Source organism: Ranitomeya variabilis, chromosome 2, assembly GCF_051348905.1.
Source record: "Ranitomeya variabilis isolate aRanVar5 chromosome 2, aRanVar5.hap1, whole genome shotgun sequence".
In the NCBI taxonomy this organism is placed as follows: domain Eukaryota; kingdom Metazoa; phylum Chordata; class Amphibia; order Anura; family Dendrobatidae; genus Ranitomeya; species Ranitomeya variabilis.
Window position 1 is genome coordinate 726,998,214 of NC_135233.1, and position 17,321 is coordinate 727,015,534.

A 17,321-nucleotide genomic window follows, 5' to 3' on the forward strand; every position below is an offset into this window, starting at 1 on the left:
CCCAGACTCTTGGCTACTGAGACTGGACTGTGTGGAAGACTTTGTGATGCTGCTTGTCAACCAATTGAAAATCTTTGGTGGAAGTTGATGAAAATGGTCCATGACAAGGCTCAAACCTGCAATGCTGATCTGGCAACAGCAATCAGAGAAAGTTGGAGCCAGATTGATGAAGAGAACTGTTTGGCACTCATTAAGTCCATGCCTCAGAGACTGCAAGCTGTTATAAAAGCCAGAGGTGGTGCAACAAAATACTAGTGAAGTTTTAGAGTGTTTTTTTTTGTTTTCTTGTTTTTCATGATTCCATAATTTTTTCCCTATGCTTGGTTAAAAAAAAGTAACCATTACTGTCTACCACATTTTTTGTTCTTGATTTATTTTAGTGCTTCTTAAAGCCAGAAAGTTGTCATTTGAAATTACTTTAGTTTTGTGCCATGTCTGTGATCTGCTTTTTTTCTACAAAATTAAACAACTGAATGAACATCCACCAAGGCCGGTGATTCCATAATTTTTGTCAGGGGTTGTATATATATTGGTAGATCAGCCCTCTTAGCTGCAGACGGAGGTAGTCACGGGAACACAGAGTCTTTATGGATGCACTTTGTTTATTGGATACAGCATAAACCAAGTGTTAAGCACAAAATAAACATGGGCCTCTGAGCAAAACAAAATTAAACTGTAGCACTACATGCAGTCCTTGAAGTAGTGGGGGTCAGCCCACTCTGGGTTATCAATGTTCTTTAACAGGCACCATGTGCACAAACACTTTACTTTAGTCTTCCTCTCCAGGCATTCAACCACCCAGACTGCCCCCGAAGTTCAGCTATTTATATTTGCCGGCTCTGCAGGTGGAGATAAGGTGGACAACTTCCCACCCACTCTTTGGTTGTCCACATAAAAACCAGCCCATTACGCAACTTATTTTAAGCCTTACATTTGCTGGAGGAAAAAACTCAGAATTTTATATCACAGACGCCATTAGATGTAGTGAAAGATATCTCTCCTCCAACATTTCACCAGTGACTATACATACATACAGTTGAAACCAGACGTTTACATACATTATATAAAAAGATACATATGCATATTTTTTTCAATATCCGACATTAAATCTGCATAAACCTTTGCAATTTTATGTCAATTAGGATTACCATAATTATTAATATTTGCCGAAAGCCAGAATAATGAGAGAGAGAATGTTTTAAGGAATTTTTATTACTTACTGCAAAGACAAAAGTTTACATACACTAAGATTACTATGCCTTTAAACAATTCTGGACTGCCCATATGATGATGTCATGTGTTTGGAAGCTTATGATAGGTTTTTTGTATCATCTGAGTTAGAGATACACCTTTGGATGTTTTTTAATGCACATCTGAAAGACACTGCTTCTTTGTGTAGCATCATGGAAAAGTCTAAAGAAATCAGCCAAGATATCAGGAAGAGAATTGTTGACTTGCACAAGTCTGGCTCATGTTTGGGTACAATTTCAAAATACCTTAAGGTGCCTCTTTCATCTGTACAAAAAATGATATGCCAGTACAAAAAAGATTGGAATATCCAGCCTTCATACCGCTCAGGAAGGAGACAGGTTCTGTGTCCTAGAGATGAACGTGCTTTGGTCTGACATGTATAAATCAACCCAAGGACAAAATCAAAAGACCTTCTGAAGCTGGTAAGATTGTGTCAATACCCACAGTGAAACAAGTACTGTATCAGTATGGTCTGAAAGGCCTCTCTGCCAGGAAGCCATTACTCCAAAAGAAACATAGAAAAAGTCAGATTAATGTTTGCAAATGAACACAGGAAAGAAAATCCTTAATTTTTTGAGACATGTTCTGTGGTCTGATGAAACTAAAATTGAACTTGTTGGGCACAATGAACATCATTAAATTTGGAGGGAAAAAGGAGAAACTTGGAAAAACACCATCACAACTGTGAAACAGGGGGCGGCAGCATCACGTTGTTGGGTTGTTTTGCTGCAGAAGGGACTGGCGCACTTCACAAAATAGATGTCATCATGAGAAAAGAAGATTATGTGGCAACAATCAAGCAACATCTTAAGACATCAGCCAGGAAGTTAAAGCTTGGGAGGAAATGGGTCTTCCAAATAAACAATGACACAAAGCTTACTGCCAAAATGGTAATGGTAAGTGCCTTAAGGATAACAAAGTCAATGTTTTGGAGTAGCCATCAAAAAGCCTTAATCTCAATCCAATTGAAAATGTATGGGCAAATCTGAAAAGGCAGGTGCAAGCAAGGCAACCTACAAACCTGGATCAGTTACACTAGATTTGTAATGAGGAATTTGCCCAAATTCCAACCAACTATTGTGAGAGGCTTGTGGAAGGATATCTCAAATCTTTGACCCAAGTTTAAGGGCAATGGTGTCAAAAACTAATGAAATGTATGTCAACTTTTGACTTTTCAGTAAGTGATAAAAAAGCCTTAAAACTCTATCTCTAATTATTCTGGCAATTGGCATATATTAACCCATTCCCAACATGCACCGTACATGTACTGATCTGCAAGAGCTGCGTTCCCACCAACCACAGTACAGGTACTGTGAACAGATTGCGCGGCCTCTTACTGAGCGCAGCGGCGATCGTCTGCAGGTGTCAGCATTGTGTGAGAGTTGACACCCCGAAGCAATGCCCACGATTGATTTATAGCACCAATCTAGGTGTTAACCCCTCTGATGCCACTGTCAATAGTGACAGCGACATAGAGGATGATCACTCAGGGAGGGGGCTCACTGCGTGCTTCCATCAGGACAGCGCGTCCTGATGGTCTCTATGGAGACCCATGGCCACAAGATGGCCACGGGGTCCTTCAGGGAAGGTGGCTTTGCAGTGCCTGCAGAGAGTTGGACCTGAGACCCCTCCTTCCCTGCCTGCCAGTCGCTCCTCCGATGTTCTGCAGTGCAGATACATTGCAGAACATCAGATCAGCGATCTGTTGATATGCAGTAAAGTCCCATCCTGGGATAATATAAGAAAATAAAAATATATACATATTAGAAAGTGTAAAAATATTTTAAAAAATCTTGAAATATTGAAGAATTTTTTTTTTTTTCAATAAATGCATTTTTTATATAAATAAAAAATAAACCATAAAAGTACACATATTTATTATTGACGCATCCGTAACGACCCACTCTATAAAACTGTCCCACTAGTTAATGCTATCAGTGAACACCATAAAAAAACTAGGCAAAAAACAATGCTTTATCAACATACTGCCAATCAAAAAGTGCAATAAATCACTGATAAAAAGACGAATGTAAATTAAAATGGTACTGCTGAAAACGTCATCTTGTCCCACAAAAAAACAAGCTGTCATACAGCTTCATCAGAAGAAAAAAAGTTATAGCTCTCTCTAATTATTTCTTTCTATAAAATATTTTTTATTGTGTAAGAGCGCCGAAACACACAAAAAAAATTAAATTGGGTATCGCTGTAATCGTACTGACCCGAAGAATAAAAGTTGCTTTACCAGATTTACCACAGGCAGAACGGTATAAAAAAGGTCCCCAAAAAGAGATTCCTGAATTGCTGGTTTTTGTTTATTCTGTCTCCCAACAATTGGAATAGAAGGTGATCAAAAAATGTCATGTGCACGAAAATGGTACCAATAAAAACTTCAGGTCGTCCCACAAAAAACAAGCTATAATATGACGGTCGAGCAAAATATGGAAAAATTATAGCTCTCAAAATACAGTGATGCAAAAACTAGTTTTCACAATAAACAGTGTATTTTAGTGTGTGACAGCAGCCAAACATAAAAACTCAAAATAAATCTGGTATTGCTTAATCGCACCGACCCGAAGAATAAAGTTGCCAAATCACTTATACCGCATAAGGAACGGCGTAAAAAATAAATAAAACCAATTCTTCACATGCTGTTGATTTTTTCATTCTGCCTCTCAAAGATCACAGTAAGGCTTGGGGCACATTTATCTTTATCTTGTGCTCTTGCGCTCTGCGCTTACTCCATGTAAATCTCTGAAATATGTGATTCAGACATAACCTCCGATGGAAGATTCCCTTTAATGAGGCAGATGGAGGCACTGTAGATACTATAGGACCTGTGATCCAGCGGTGTCTGTCTTTTTAGGATTGCATAAAAGTGCCATCTGCCACAGTTTAGTGCAATTCTGAAAAGGACACTGCTGAACAGAGGCCATACAGAGTCCAGAGTAACTCTGCTGCCTCACTACAGTGAATGTATCCCTCGGGGGTTTCATCTGAATCACGTCACTCAGAGATTTAGACGGAAATCTCGATGTAAGTTTTCAGCATAGAGCACCGGAAAAATGCAATTCCAAACGTTATGTAAAGTTTTCCCAATAAAAGCTTCAATTTAATCCACTAAAAACATGCCTTCACTCAGGTTTGTCATCTGTTAATGCAAATATAGGGGCTTCCATGTTACTGGTAGCACAAAGGCTCTGGAAAAGCAAAATGGCTCCTCGGCCCACAAAAGTAATTCAGCAAATTCTCCGCTTCCAAATCCAAATGCCTCCTCCCTTCTGAACCCCAGTGTGCCTAAACCACATTTAGCACCCACATGTTGGCATTTCTGTAGTGATAAGAGCCCGTTTAATTTACACATGCATGCCTCCAGAAGCACAGGCTTGGTAAAATGCACTGGTCACTACAACAGCACTTTGCAATTTTTACTCAGCAACATCCACTGTTTCTGGAAAATGCCCATGGAGTCAAAATCATCACTACATCTGTATATAAATTCCCAAAGGGTTATAATTTCCAAATGGGGTCATTTGAGGGGAGATTCTGCTTTTCTAGCACTTAAGATTAAAACACAGCAGTACCACAAATACAGAGAATATACCCCACATATATATACTCCCAATATAGGGATGGCAAATTCTTGGCACACTGTGTAGATTGGTGACCACCACCACCTAGTGGAAGAAAAGACCCAAACACCCTTCTATGGATTTACCAGAGAGTATCAAGACAAAGAACTTTTCAGAGTATATAGAGCTTTATTTGGAATATATAATTCATTCAACATACATATGAGTAGCGACATATAACAAGATAAAAAACATCATTAAAAACTACATCATATTAAAACCAAACACAGGACAAAAAATAATTGCATAAAATATGCCGGCCAATGTATAAAATTATATATATTATATGTAGTCCCTTATCCTCACTATTCAGATACAGAACCTTTGTGAACAAAATGAATTAATTGATAAAGTGCAAAAAAGTGCTATAAATATATACGTATCATACAGAAAAATAACACCGTGCAGTGTGCTGGAATTGCACAGAAAATATTTTTTTGCTAAAAGTGCAATAGTGCCAGGTGTACAAAAATTTATATATAGTGCCAAAGGACAGTATAAACAAAGTGCAATGTGCCACAGCCCTCAGCTCAACCAACTCAATACTAGGTCACACACATGTGCAGGGAACGGAGGAGACTATCAATGGATATTCAATATATTACCTATACACTGGCCGAGTCCTGTGTTGGCGCACCCCAACGCGCGTTTCGGACACTTTACCTTCGTCAGGGTAATAGTATATATCCTATTAGGTATATACTCACCCTCGGACGCGCCCTGCTTCTTTCCGGCAGCCTTCCTTCCTAAGAATGAGCGCGTGAAGGACCTTAGATGACGTCGCGGCTTGTCTATGTGAACGCTCGCGACCAATCACAAGCCGCGACGTCACTGCAGGTCATTCACGCGCTCATTCTTAGGAAGGAAGCCTGCCGGTTAGTACCAGGGCGCGTCCGAGGGTAAGTATATCAATATTTTTTATTTTGATTATTTATTTAACACTTAAATATGGATTCCGATACCGATTCCGGATATCGCAAACATATTGGAACTCGGTATCGGAATTCCGATACCAGATTCAGAAGATCGCCGACCTCATGGCCGACCCCACACAGGGGTCGGGTCGGGTTTCATGAAACCCGACTTTGCCAAAAGTCGGCGACTTCTGAAAATGGCCGACCCGTTTCGCTCAACCCTAGTGGTATCTACTGAACGCGTTTTGAACACAGTGTGTGGTCTTAAACTGAGCATAAAGTAGTTACCACTAGTGATGAGCGAGTATACTCATTGCCCGGGTGGTCTCCCAATATTTGTGAGTGCTCGGAGATTTAGTTTTCGTCCCATCAACTGAATGATTTATGGCTGCTAGGCAGCTTGAATACATGTGGGAATTCCATAGCAACCAGGCAACCCCCACATGAACTCATGCTGGCTAGTAGCCATAAATCATGGAGCTGCGTCAACAAAAACTAAATCTCCGAGCAGTTAGAAATACTCGGAGACCACCAGAGCGCGCTAGTTACTAGTTACCACCACCCTTCCTTGAACTAGTCCAATATGTCCTAGCAGCATTTTTTTTTTATATGGAGCACACAGTTTTTCTTTGACTTTATTGGATGAAGCTGAATTTCCTTTTCTTCACAAGTGGTTACTCCAATGTCAGGCAGAGATGTGCTTCTCCTCAAGTTCATTGAGAGCTAATCAAGGAGCTGAAGAAAACTTTTTCCTTTTTATGTATCTCAGGAACTCTGCCAATGAAACATGGCACCCTCAAACAAGTGCAGCAAAATCTGCACTGTAATGTGGTGTTTCTTCCCTGAGCTTTGCACTGTGCCTCAAAAGTAGTTTTTGATGACATATGGGCCATCGGTAAACTCAGGAGAAATTGCACAACAAATTTTGGGATCCATCCATTTTCTCCAGTTACCCTTGTAAAAATGCAAAATTTGGGTGCTTAAATTTTTTTTTTTAGGAAATACAACCTGCAATCTGGCTTCCATACCCCAGCATTCCACTGAAACTGCCCTGACCAAACTTATGAATGACTTGCTTACAGCCAAAGCTAACAGACAGTTCTCTATATTCCTCCTTCTAGACCTGTCATCTGCCTTCGACACAGGTGACCACTGCCTCCTACTACAGATCCTCTCTTCCTTTGGTGTCATAGACTTTGCCCTATCCTGGATCTCCTCATACTGTACCAACCGCACATTTAGCATTTCCTACTCCCATACTACCTCTTCATCTCGCCCCATCTCTGTTGGTGTACCTCAAGGCTCTCTCCCAGGACCCCTTCTCTTCTTAATCTATACCCTTTGTGTGGGACAACTCATAAAGTCCTATGGTTTCCACTACCATCTATATGCTGATGACACTCAGATCTACCTCTCTGGTCCAGATGTCACTTATCTGCTCACCAGAATCCCAGAGTGTCTATCAGCCATACCCTCCTTCTTCTCCTCTCACTTCCTCAAACTCAATGTGGACAAATCTGAACCAATTATTAGTGATGAGCGAGTATACTCGTTGCTCGGGTTTTCCCAAGCACGCTCGGGTGATCTCCGAGTATTTGTTACTGTTTGGAGATTTAGTTTTTGTTGATGTAGCTGAGTAATTTACAGCTGTAAGCCAGCCTGAGTACATGTGGGGGTTGCCTGGTTGCTAGGGAATTTCCACATGTAATTAAGCTGTCTAACAGTCACAAATCATGCAGCTGCAGTGACTAAAACTAAATCTCTGAAAACTAACAAATACTCAGGGACCACTCGAGTGCACTTGGGAAAACACAAGCAACGAGTACACTCGCTCATCACTACTAATTATCTTTCCTCCAACTCGCACACCTTCCCTAACTGATTTATCTATCACAAGAAATTAATTCACCCTTTCCCCTGTCCAGGTAATCCACTGCCTCAGAGTAACCCTTGACTGTGCCCTGTTCTTTGAACTGCACATCCAAGCTCTTGCCACCTCCTGTCACCTCCACCTCAAAAATATTTCCAGAATCTGTCTTTTCCTTAGCCCTCACTCCACAAAAATGCTTCTGCATGCCCTAATCATCTCCCGCCTCGACTACTGCAATATCCTCCTCTGTGGCCTACCTTCTAATACTCTTACACCCCTCCAGTCAATCTTTAACTTTGCTGCCCGACTAATTATTCACTATCCTCGCTATACTCCCAGGCAATCCCCACATGTACTTATGCTGGCTAGCAGCTGTAAATCATGCAGCTGTGTCAACAAAAACTAGATCTCCGAGCACTTACAAATACTCGGAGACCCCCCGAGCATGCTCGGGAAATCTCGAGCAACGAGTATACTCGCTCATCACTACTCCTCACCTAATCGCCTCCAAGACTTCTCCCGAATCCCCATCATCTGGAATTATGTGCCCCAACATGTCCGGTTATCCACCACATTTGGATCCTTCAAAAGAAACCTGAAATCCCATCTCTTCAAAAAAGCTTACAACCTGTAATGACCACACGGCCACCTCAACACCATCAGAGCTACTGCAACCCCCCGACCTACTGTCTCCTTCCCCATAATCCTGTGGAATGTAAGCCCGCAAGGGCAGGGTCCTCTTCCCTCAGTATCAGTCTGTAATTGTTAGTTTTGTTCACTGTAAGTGATGTTTGTATTTTGATGTAACCCCTTCTAATGAAGGAATGAATGGTGCTATATAAAATAATAATAATAATAATAATAATAATAATAATAATGTGATTTTGAGTACCTTCAGTGGTGCATTTTTTAGAATGGTATCATTTTAGGTATGTTCTGCCATATTTGCCCCTCAAAGTCACTTCAAATGTGAGGTGGTCCCTAAAAGAAATGGTTTTGAAAATTTTGCTCTAAAAATTTGAAATCGCTGGTCAACTTTTAACACTTATAACGTCCTAACAAAAAAATTATGCTTCAAAAATTGTGCTGATGTAAAGTAGTCATGTGGGAAATGTTATTTATTAACTATTTTGTGTGATATGACTCTTATTTAAGGGCATAAAAATTAAACGTTTGAAAACTGCAAAATTTTCAACAAATTTGTTTTTTTTTCTCACAAATAAATGCAACTCATGTAAAATAAATTTTACCACTATCATGAAGTACAATATGTCACGAGAAAACATTCTCGGAATCAATAGGATCCATTGAAGTGTTCAAGAGTTATGACTTCATGAAATGACAGTGGTCAGAATTGTAAACATTGGCCTGTTCAGGAAGGTGAAAACAGGCTTCGGGACGAAGTGGTTAATAATCATGGCAAGCCTAATTTACCTAAAATGGGAAAAGTTTATTCTGATTTCATGTCAGATAAATGTACACATTGTGTATTTGCTGCCTACAGTCTTGATCTACAAAGGAACGCACATGGAAACAAAAGATAAATAAACAAATTTGGGACAAACCAGAATATGTGTTAAACATTAGATTCCTCAAACAACTTTGATAGCTTTACACACCCTTGACACCTTCTCAAACAGCTTAATCAGGAAATCACCTGAAATGGCTTTCCAACAGTCATTAAAGTGTTCCTAGAGGGTACTGCACACTTGTTGGCTGCTTGACTTAACTCAGCTGTCCAATTCATCCCTATTCCCCAACCATCTTAAATGGGTTGTTGTCAGGTGATTATGGAGGTCATATCATCTGACACAGCACTCTATTCTTCTTCTCCTTGTTCACATAGCCCTTGCTATGGTCTCAAACTGTGTAAATTAAATGGGAGGGTATGTTGCAGAATGCTGTGTTCGCCATGCTGTTAAATTGTGCCTTGAATTTGGAATAATATGCTTACAGTGTCATCAGTATTGCACCCCCACACCATCACACCTCTTGCTTCTCAGTGGATAAGACAAATGTAGAAGCTTTTCTGTGTCTTACAATGATATGGCGGTTGGCACCAAAAATCTTATTTTTGGATTCATCAGATCAAGTTCAATTTTCCACTAACTTGATGTCCAGTCATTTTGCTGCTTTACCCAAATAATTCTGCTTGTTTGTACTCCTCAATGCTGGCTTTTTTCCAGCATTTCGATCATGAAGGTCAACTCTCGCAGGCTGTTTGGATAGTTGATTTTGAGATTTGAGATATGTCAGCTAATTGATGTGTGAATGACTCATGAGGGCTGTTATGTGCAGTCAGTTTGCATTTTTTTGAGTTTTGGTAACTCTTATAAAATTATCCACTAAATTGGAGAAAATTCTTGGTCTTCCTTTTCTGGGGTGCTCCACATGAGGGAATTTAATTATCATGACTTGTTTTTATGACTGAAATTGGGGCTACCTTAAAGGTACCTAGACATTTTCCAGACTGACCTTAATGTTGTAAAGTAATGATACAGTTTTAGTTGAGTGGCTCTTTTCTTATTTTGGCATAGAACAGCTTTTGAATACAGCTAAGCATTGTGTTACCAACATTGCCTTTAAAACACACTTTTCATGATTGAAAAAACTTTTTATCTAAGGTGAGTCCACAAATGAACTCATGACAAGGCATAACTGTTCATTAAAACCATTCCAGGTGACTTATTGATGATGCTGTTTGAGAAAATGCTGAGGGAGTGTTAAGATTTCATTAGTGATGTGCGAATACACTTGTTACTCGAGATTTCTCGAGCATGCTTGGGGGTCCTCCGAGTATTTTTTAGTGCTTGGAGATTTAGTTTTTCTTGCTGCAGCTGAATGATTTACAGCTATTAGCCAGGCTATGTACATGTGGGGATTCCCAAACAACCAGGTAACCCCCACATGTACTTATGCTGGCTAACAGATGTAAATCATTTAGCTGCGGCTAGAAAAACTAAATCTCCGAGCACTAAAAAATACTCGGAGGACCCCTGAGCGTGCTCGAGAAATCTTGAGTAACGAGTATATTCGCTCATCACTAGATTTCATCAGTGTGAAGGGGAAGTACTTTTAGGACTCTAAAGTTACATAAATGGAAACTTTGAGAAAAGGTACACGTAAAAGAATAGAATTTGTTCCTTTGTGCCTTCAGAATGAAGCTAAAATGTCCACATTCCACATTCTATTTAGTCATGTAGAATATAGTGGTACATTGTTGGACAATACTGCAGGAATGCTTCAGGCAAATGTGGTAGAAACTTTTTTTTTTCTTTCACGACACGAAAACTTAACATGCATTCCAAATTTGTATTTCTGTTTTGTAGGAAACTCAGGAGGAAGACTCTAGATAACAAATCAATGAAACTTCAAACTGGTGAATGGTTTGAAGCCCTAAAAGCAAAGCGCTTTTTAGAATACCCCAATGCCACAGATCTTCTTCAGAGTGTTCTCCATCAGGAAGCTAAATCTGGTATATTCTCAGACTTAATTCATATTATATAGGAAAATATGGCAGTTATACCAAAAATCTACGGTTTCCTGATTTTTTGTTGACACTACAAAGATCTATTTGTCTGACTGACCGAAACAAGAAAGAGCACAAATGTATTGCAACTTGTGGGGGAATACTATATCAGAAGGTTATGTTCCCAACCCAAAGTATCATAGTAATAATGATTGTGATGTACTCCAATACAGATTAATTTGACAGATGAGAAAATATGTAGTAGACTACCCTCACCAAAAAGATGATATGAGAATATGTAAAAGACAAAAATTACTTTTATTATTGCACGTAAAAAATTACAGAAATAGTACAACATAAGGTCAAACCAATAACAATACAGTGAAATATAAAGCTGGATGATCCCCACACATATGTAGGGAGAAATCAATTGTTATGCCCAGATAAAAATACAAAATCAATGTAAGATATATCCAATATAGATTGGCAAAATTATGTCAGGAGTATAGATAGAATATCAATAAATACAAAATGTAATAAGATATTACAACCATATAGAAAGTTAGCGTTTTGGCATACAACTGTATATGTTGTGCTTCATGATTTCTGAAAATCAAAGTGGCAAGTGCATTAGAGGTATGCATAAAGTGTCAAAGTACAGGTCTAAAAGTATAGTATACAAAAATGATGAGTACAAAAGTTGTGGTATGAGTATGTGTGTAATTATATACTTATGCAAATTGCCTCTTCAGAGAAAAAGAGGACTTGAACTCTATAGCGCCACCTGTTGGATGTAGTGATCCTACAACTCACAATCAACCCTTTAATGAGTTGTGCAATATGACAGAGTAAGAGCCAAATCAGTATCAGATTTGGCTTTTATCCTAATTCATATTGCAAGCCTCGTTATAGGGTTGATTGTGACTTGTAGGATCACTACTTCCAACAGGTGGCGCTATAGAGTTAAGTCCTCTTTTTCTCTGAAGAGGCAATTTGCAAATTAAATTTCCCAGAGGAGCATTGCACGGCGAATAAGCCTCCTTACTTTGACAAGCCAGAGCTGGTATGTCACTCTCCACAAGGAGAAACCTTACCCCTTAGACCTTAATTATATACAGTAACCAAAGTGGTGTCAAACCAACTTCCTCATTAAAATAAATGAAGAAAAACGAGGTTTTAAGCATTAATTAAAATATAATATTTATTGACCACAATTAAAATAATAAATACAACAAGAAAACCTCTCAATAAAAAAGAAGCTGGGGACAATGTCTCTGTGCAAGGAATGTGCCAGTAAGCTATGACTATAAGGCTAACTGTATCAATAAGCACTAAAACTGCACTTATACCAAGTAAATAAAGAACAAGGGGTGGGAAAATGTACAAGGACTAATGTGGAAATGAAAAAATCTCCTACATACTCCATGGCTATATAAGCCTATCGAAATTCCCATACCTAAATAAAGCAGGAAAGAAAGTGCATGGTGCTAATAAAAAACTGGACAGTGCCTCCAAAAAAGTCCCAAATAATGTTACTTACATAAGTGTAAACTTGCAGCAGAGAGTGTCCCACAGCGACCCCGACAGCGCCGTTTCGCCAAACTGGCTTCCTCACATAAGGGGCGTAAGTCTCCAAGTAACCAAAGTGGGTCAGAATGGCAATGCAAAAGAACAAGATTGAAAAGCGGTAAGGGAAATAAGCCTAACCATGCAATAATTACTCCCACAAAAATGCAAGATTATACTGTGGAAGCGCATGTAAGGCAGCCACACAGATGTAAAGAGCATTGCGTACCCACGTTGAAGAGCGGAAGATCACCAGCCCTTTTTGCCTGCTGCTTTTATGAGGGGATGATTTATCCCCTGATTCAACATGGGTAAGCAGTGCTCTTTACACCTGTGTGGCTGCCTTACGTGCACCTCCACAGTATAATCCTGTGTTTTTTGTGGGAGTAATCTTTGTATGGTTAAAGTAATCTCCTTTACTTCTCTTCATTCTTGCTCTTTTTCATTACCATTCTAACCTACTTTGGTTTTTGTGTATAATTATACACAGACTCTTATGCCAAAAGATTTGTGTTCATTTTTTTGTATGAATTACTTTTACACCTTTACTTTATTGTCACTTTAAACATACCTCTTATGCACTTATCCGTTTGATTTTCTTGAATTATGGAGGACAATGTATATAGCTATATATAAAACCTCTAACTTTTTGTATGGTGGTAATATGTTAATACATTGTGCATTTATTGGTATTCTATCTATACTCCTTGCACAATTTTGCCTTATCTATATCAGATATCTCTTATATTAGTTTTGGATTTTTATCTGGGCATAGCAATTGATTTCTCCCTACGTGTGAGGATCATCTCGCTCTATTTTGCTTGTACTGTCATTTAGGGTTGAGCGAAATGGGTCGGCAATTTTCAGAAGTCGCCGACTTTTGGCAAAGTCGGGTTTCATGAAACCCGACCCCTGTGTGGGGTCGGCCATGAAGTCGGCGATCTTCTGAATCTGGAATCGGAATTCCGATACCGATTCCCGATATGTTTAAGATATCGGGAATTGGCATCGGAATTCAGATTTAAGTGTAAAATAAAGAATTAAAATAAAAAATATCGCTATACTTACCCTCTGATGCGCCCTGGTACTAAGCGGGAACCTTCCTTCCTTAGAATCAGCCTTCCAGGACCTTGCGGTGACGTCGCGGCTTGTGATTGGTCGCGCGGCCGCCCATGTGACCGCTCGCGCGACCAATCACAAGCCGCGACGTCACCGTGACGTCACCGAAGGTCCTGGAAGGGCTGATTCTTAGGAAGGAAGGCTGCCGGAAAGAAGCAGGGCGCGTCCAAGGGTGAGTATATACCTAATAGGAATATACTCACCCTCGGCTTCTTTCCGGCAGCCTTCCTTCCTAAGAATCAGCCCTTCCAGGACCTTCGGTGACGTCACGGTGACGTCGTGGCTTGTGATTGGTCGCGCGAGCGGTCACATGGGCAGCCGCGCGACCAATCACAAGCCGCGACGTCACCGTGACGTCACCGCAAGGTCCTGGAAGGCTGATTCTAAGGAAGGAAGGTTCCCGCTTAGTACCAGGGCGCATCAGAGCGTAAGTATGGCGATATTTTTTATTTTAATTCTTTATTTTACACTTAAATATGGATCCCAGGGCCTGAAGGAGAGTTTCCGCTCCTTCAGACCCTGGGAACCATTGGAAACCCAATGCACTGCATTGGGTTTCGAGTTTCGGCCGACCCCGACTTTTTTATAGGATCGGCCGATTTCACTCGACCCGACTTTTGAAAAAGTCGCGTTTCGTGAAACCCGACCCGATCCTATAAATGTAAAGGTCGCTCAACCCTACTGTCATTGGTTTGACCTCATGGTGAACTATTTCTGTAATTTTTGATGTGCAATAATAAAGGTTTTTTGTCTTTTACATATTCTCATAATATCTTTTTTGGTGAAGGTATTCTAGTCCACGTTTTCCTGATGAAGAAACAAACGAAACAAGCATAGGGGCCGCAGGCTGGGATCCTATTAAGCACATTATGCCAGTAAGTTTTCATTTAATACCTACTTTTGCACTTTAGTACATTAATAATGCTGTCTTTGCACCTTTTTCTGCACTATTCAGCACTTTACCTTAGTGCACAAATTCAGTGATCTATACTTATGTGCAGTTATCATGTCTTTTGCCTTAATATTATTATGCAGCACTGGCCTTAGCAAATTGTTGAATAACTAAATACACTTTATTAATGGAACTTATTCATGGTATTCAGCTTTTTTCACATGCAAAGGTGGTTCCTAATATTAGAATTATATTTTTTGCTGGTGGTGATTTATATATTTTTCTAATTGCCATATTGTCCTGCTTCGGCAGTATCATTCTGCTTTTTATTAATTTTTTTGTATTTCATGTTAATAAAAATCACATTTTGGTATAAAATACTCCTTTTCCTCTTTGCTTTAATTAGCTGCTATTAGTTGTGTATAACTATTGCTTATTGAGTTGCGCCTCTAATTTTTTTAATTGCTGTGGGAATTTCCAGTGTTAAATAGTGTTGAGCAATACCTTCCGATATGCAAAGGTATCGGTATCGGATTGGATCGGCCGATATCCAAGAAATATTGGATATCGCCGATACCGATAACCAATACCAATGCATATCAATGGGACACAAAATATCGGAATGGTTCCCAGGGTCTGAAGGAGAGGAATCTCTCCTTCAGGCCCTGGGATCCATATTCATGTATAAAATATATAATAAAAATAAAAAATATTGATATACTCACCCCTCCGGCGGCCCCTGCTCTTAGCGGTGCCTCCGTTTCTAAGAATGCAGAGTTAAAGACCTTCGATGACGTTGCGGCTTGTGATTGGTCGCGTGACCACTCATGTGACCGATCACGCGACCATTCACAAGCCGCAACATCATCGAAGGTCCTTCACTCCCTGCATTCTTAGGAACGGAGGTACCGCTAAGAGCAGGGGCCGCCGGAGGGGTGAGTATATCAATATTTTTTTTTTGTATTATTTATTTTTTACATGAATATGGATCCCAGGGCCTGAAGGAGAGTCTCCTCTCCTCCAGACCCTGGGAACCATACGCACCGCACACTTCCGATTCCGATTTGCGATATCGCAAAAATATCGGAACTCGATATCGGAATTCCGATACAGCAAATATCGGCCGATACCCGATATTTGCAGTATCGGAATGCTCAACACTAGTGTTAAACCAACATACAACAACAAGACTTGAATGAGCGTCTCCATTTACCAAAAATTTAGATTGCCATGACTCGGGAGGAGGCATAGGAAGAATATTTGGTGCTTTTTTAATAGAAAAAAAGACAAATTGAAAAAGTAGCAGTAGTGGACACAACTTCTGATTGTTGCGCCACCAAGGCACTTGTTAGTAACATCAGCAGCATTAGCAACAACAGCAACAGAAGCCACGATAAAGATGTCACAGACTGCAATAACGCGATGTCATTTGAGATTCATGACTTGTTCACCTTGATGTAAGTTAGACAGTGTACCCTTTCAGGGGACAGTCAAATGCGCTTATCAATCAAGACACCACCAGCAGCACTGCAGACACATTCTTAGAGAATGCTGGCTGGTGGGCATGACAACAAAGCCTCCAAGGTGTGACAGGTGTGCACTGGCCTCTCTTCAGTTTTTGAAAACCTAGATGCAAAAGGGTCCAAACCCCTGCTAATGTCATCGATATTTGAGCTTGAGATACTCCTGCACCATCCTCTCCAGACGTTCAACATGTGTCAGACTTTTACTCTGTTCTGGTGGTGCATGGGCTTGTTTAAAAAAATGTGTGAAATGACTCACAGAAATTGCTTCTGTCACTTACAATGCTACTGATGCTAATGTTTTTGCGTTGATGAATTGATGGTTTCCTGTGTTGGAACTCCATAACTGCGATGCACACTGTGTGCATCACTGCGGTCTTGGGGAAAAACACTCTTAAGATTGTCTACAAGCGTGTTTCGGTATTCCAGCATCCCTTGCTAGGGAGGAAAGCATCTGGCAAAATTTACTCTTGTACTGTCAAAAGAACGGAATGGCAACCCAGTAATCAGCACTATTTCTAATCCTAACAATATTGGGCCTCATGTTGCTGATAGTGTAGCAAGAAGGCACTCATATGCTTCCATGAAATCCAAATCCATGGTGTGTTGGTGGCAGGGTAACTCTCAAGGTCGCTTTCTCCATCCTCTACCTCCAACCACAGACAAGAGAGAGGAGATTATTATCCTATTCATCTCCTGACTGCTGCACACCCATAACCTCTTCATGCTCATTCTCCATTTGTTCTTCAGCTCCCGCACCTTCACTAACAGTTTGTCTGGTACAATGAGCCTCCGTCGATCGCGGAGATCCACCCTCCCATGGAACCCACCTGTGAGACAATAGTCTGAGATTTAGAGATATTGTTATCCCTTCCGCATCCTCCTCTGCTTCCTCCTCTTTCTTTAAGACCACCACCCCCTCACTCAGACTATTCAGTGTGCACCAGCATGTAGATGACCGGAATAGTGATGCTGATGATGACATCATGAGAGCTAACCATTTAAGTAGCCAATTCAAAACTGTGCAAAAGTATGCAGAGGTACTTCATCTGTGTCCACTCCGCAAGTGTGATTTGCACCATGTACAT

General features: G+C 40.2%; 1 protein-coding gene across 1 annotated transcript in view; it reads left to right on the top strand.

The window, feature by feature from the left end:
• The window catches only part of LOC143809876 (uncharacterized), a 497,351-nt gene that overhangs the window by 199,797 nt on the left and 280,233 nt on the right, over window positions 1-17,321 (top strand). The window contains exon 2 of the mRNA XM_077292854.1: window positions 10,994-11,139. Coding sequence (XP_077148969.1) covers window positions 10,994-11,139 — 146 coding nt within the window. The remainder of the gene's footprint in view (window positions 1-10,993; window positions 11,140-17,321) is intronic.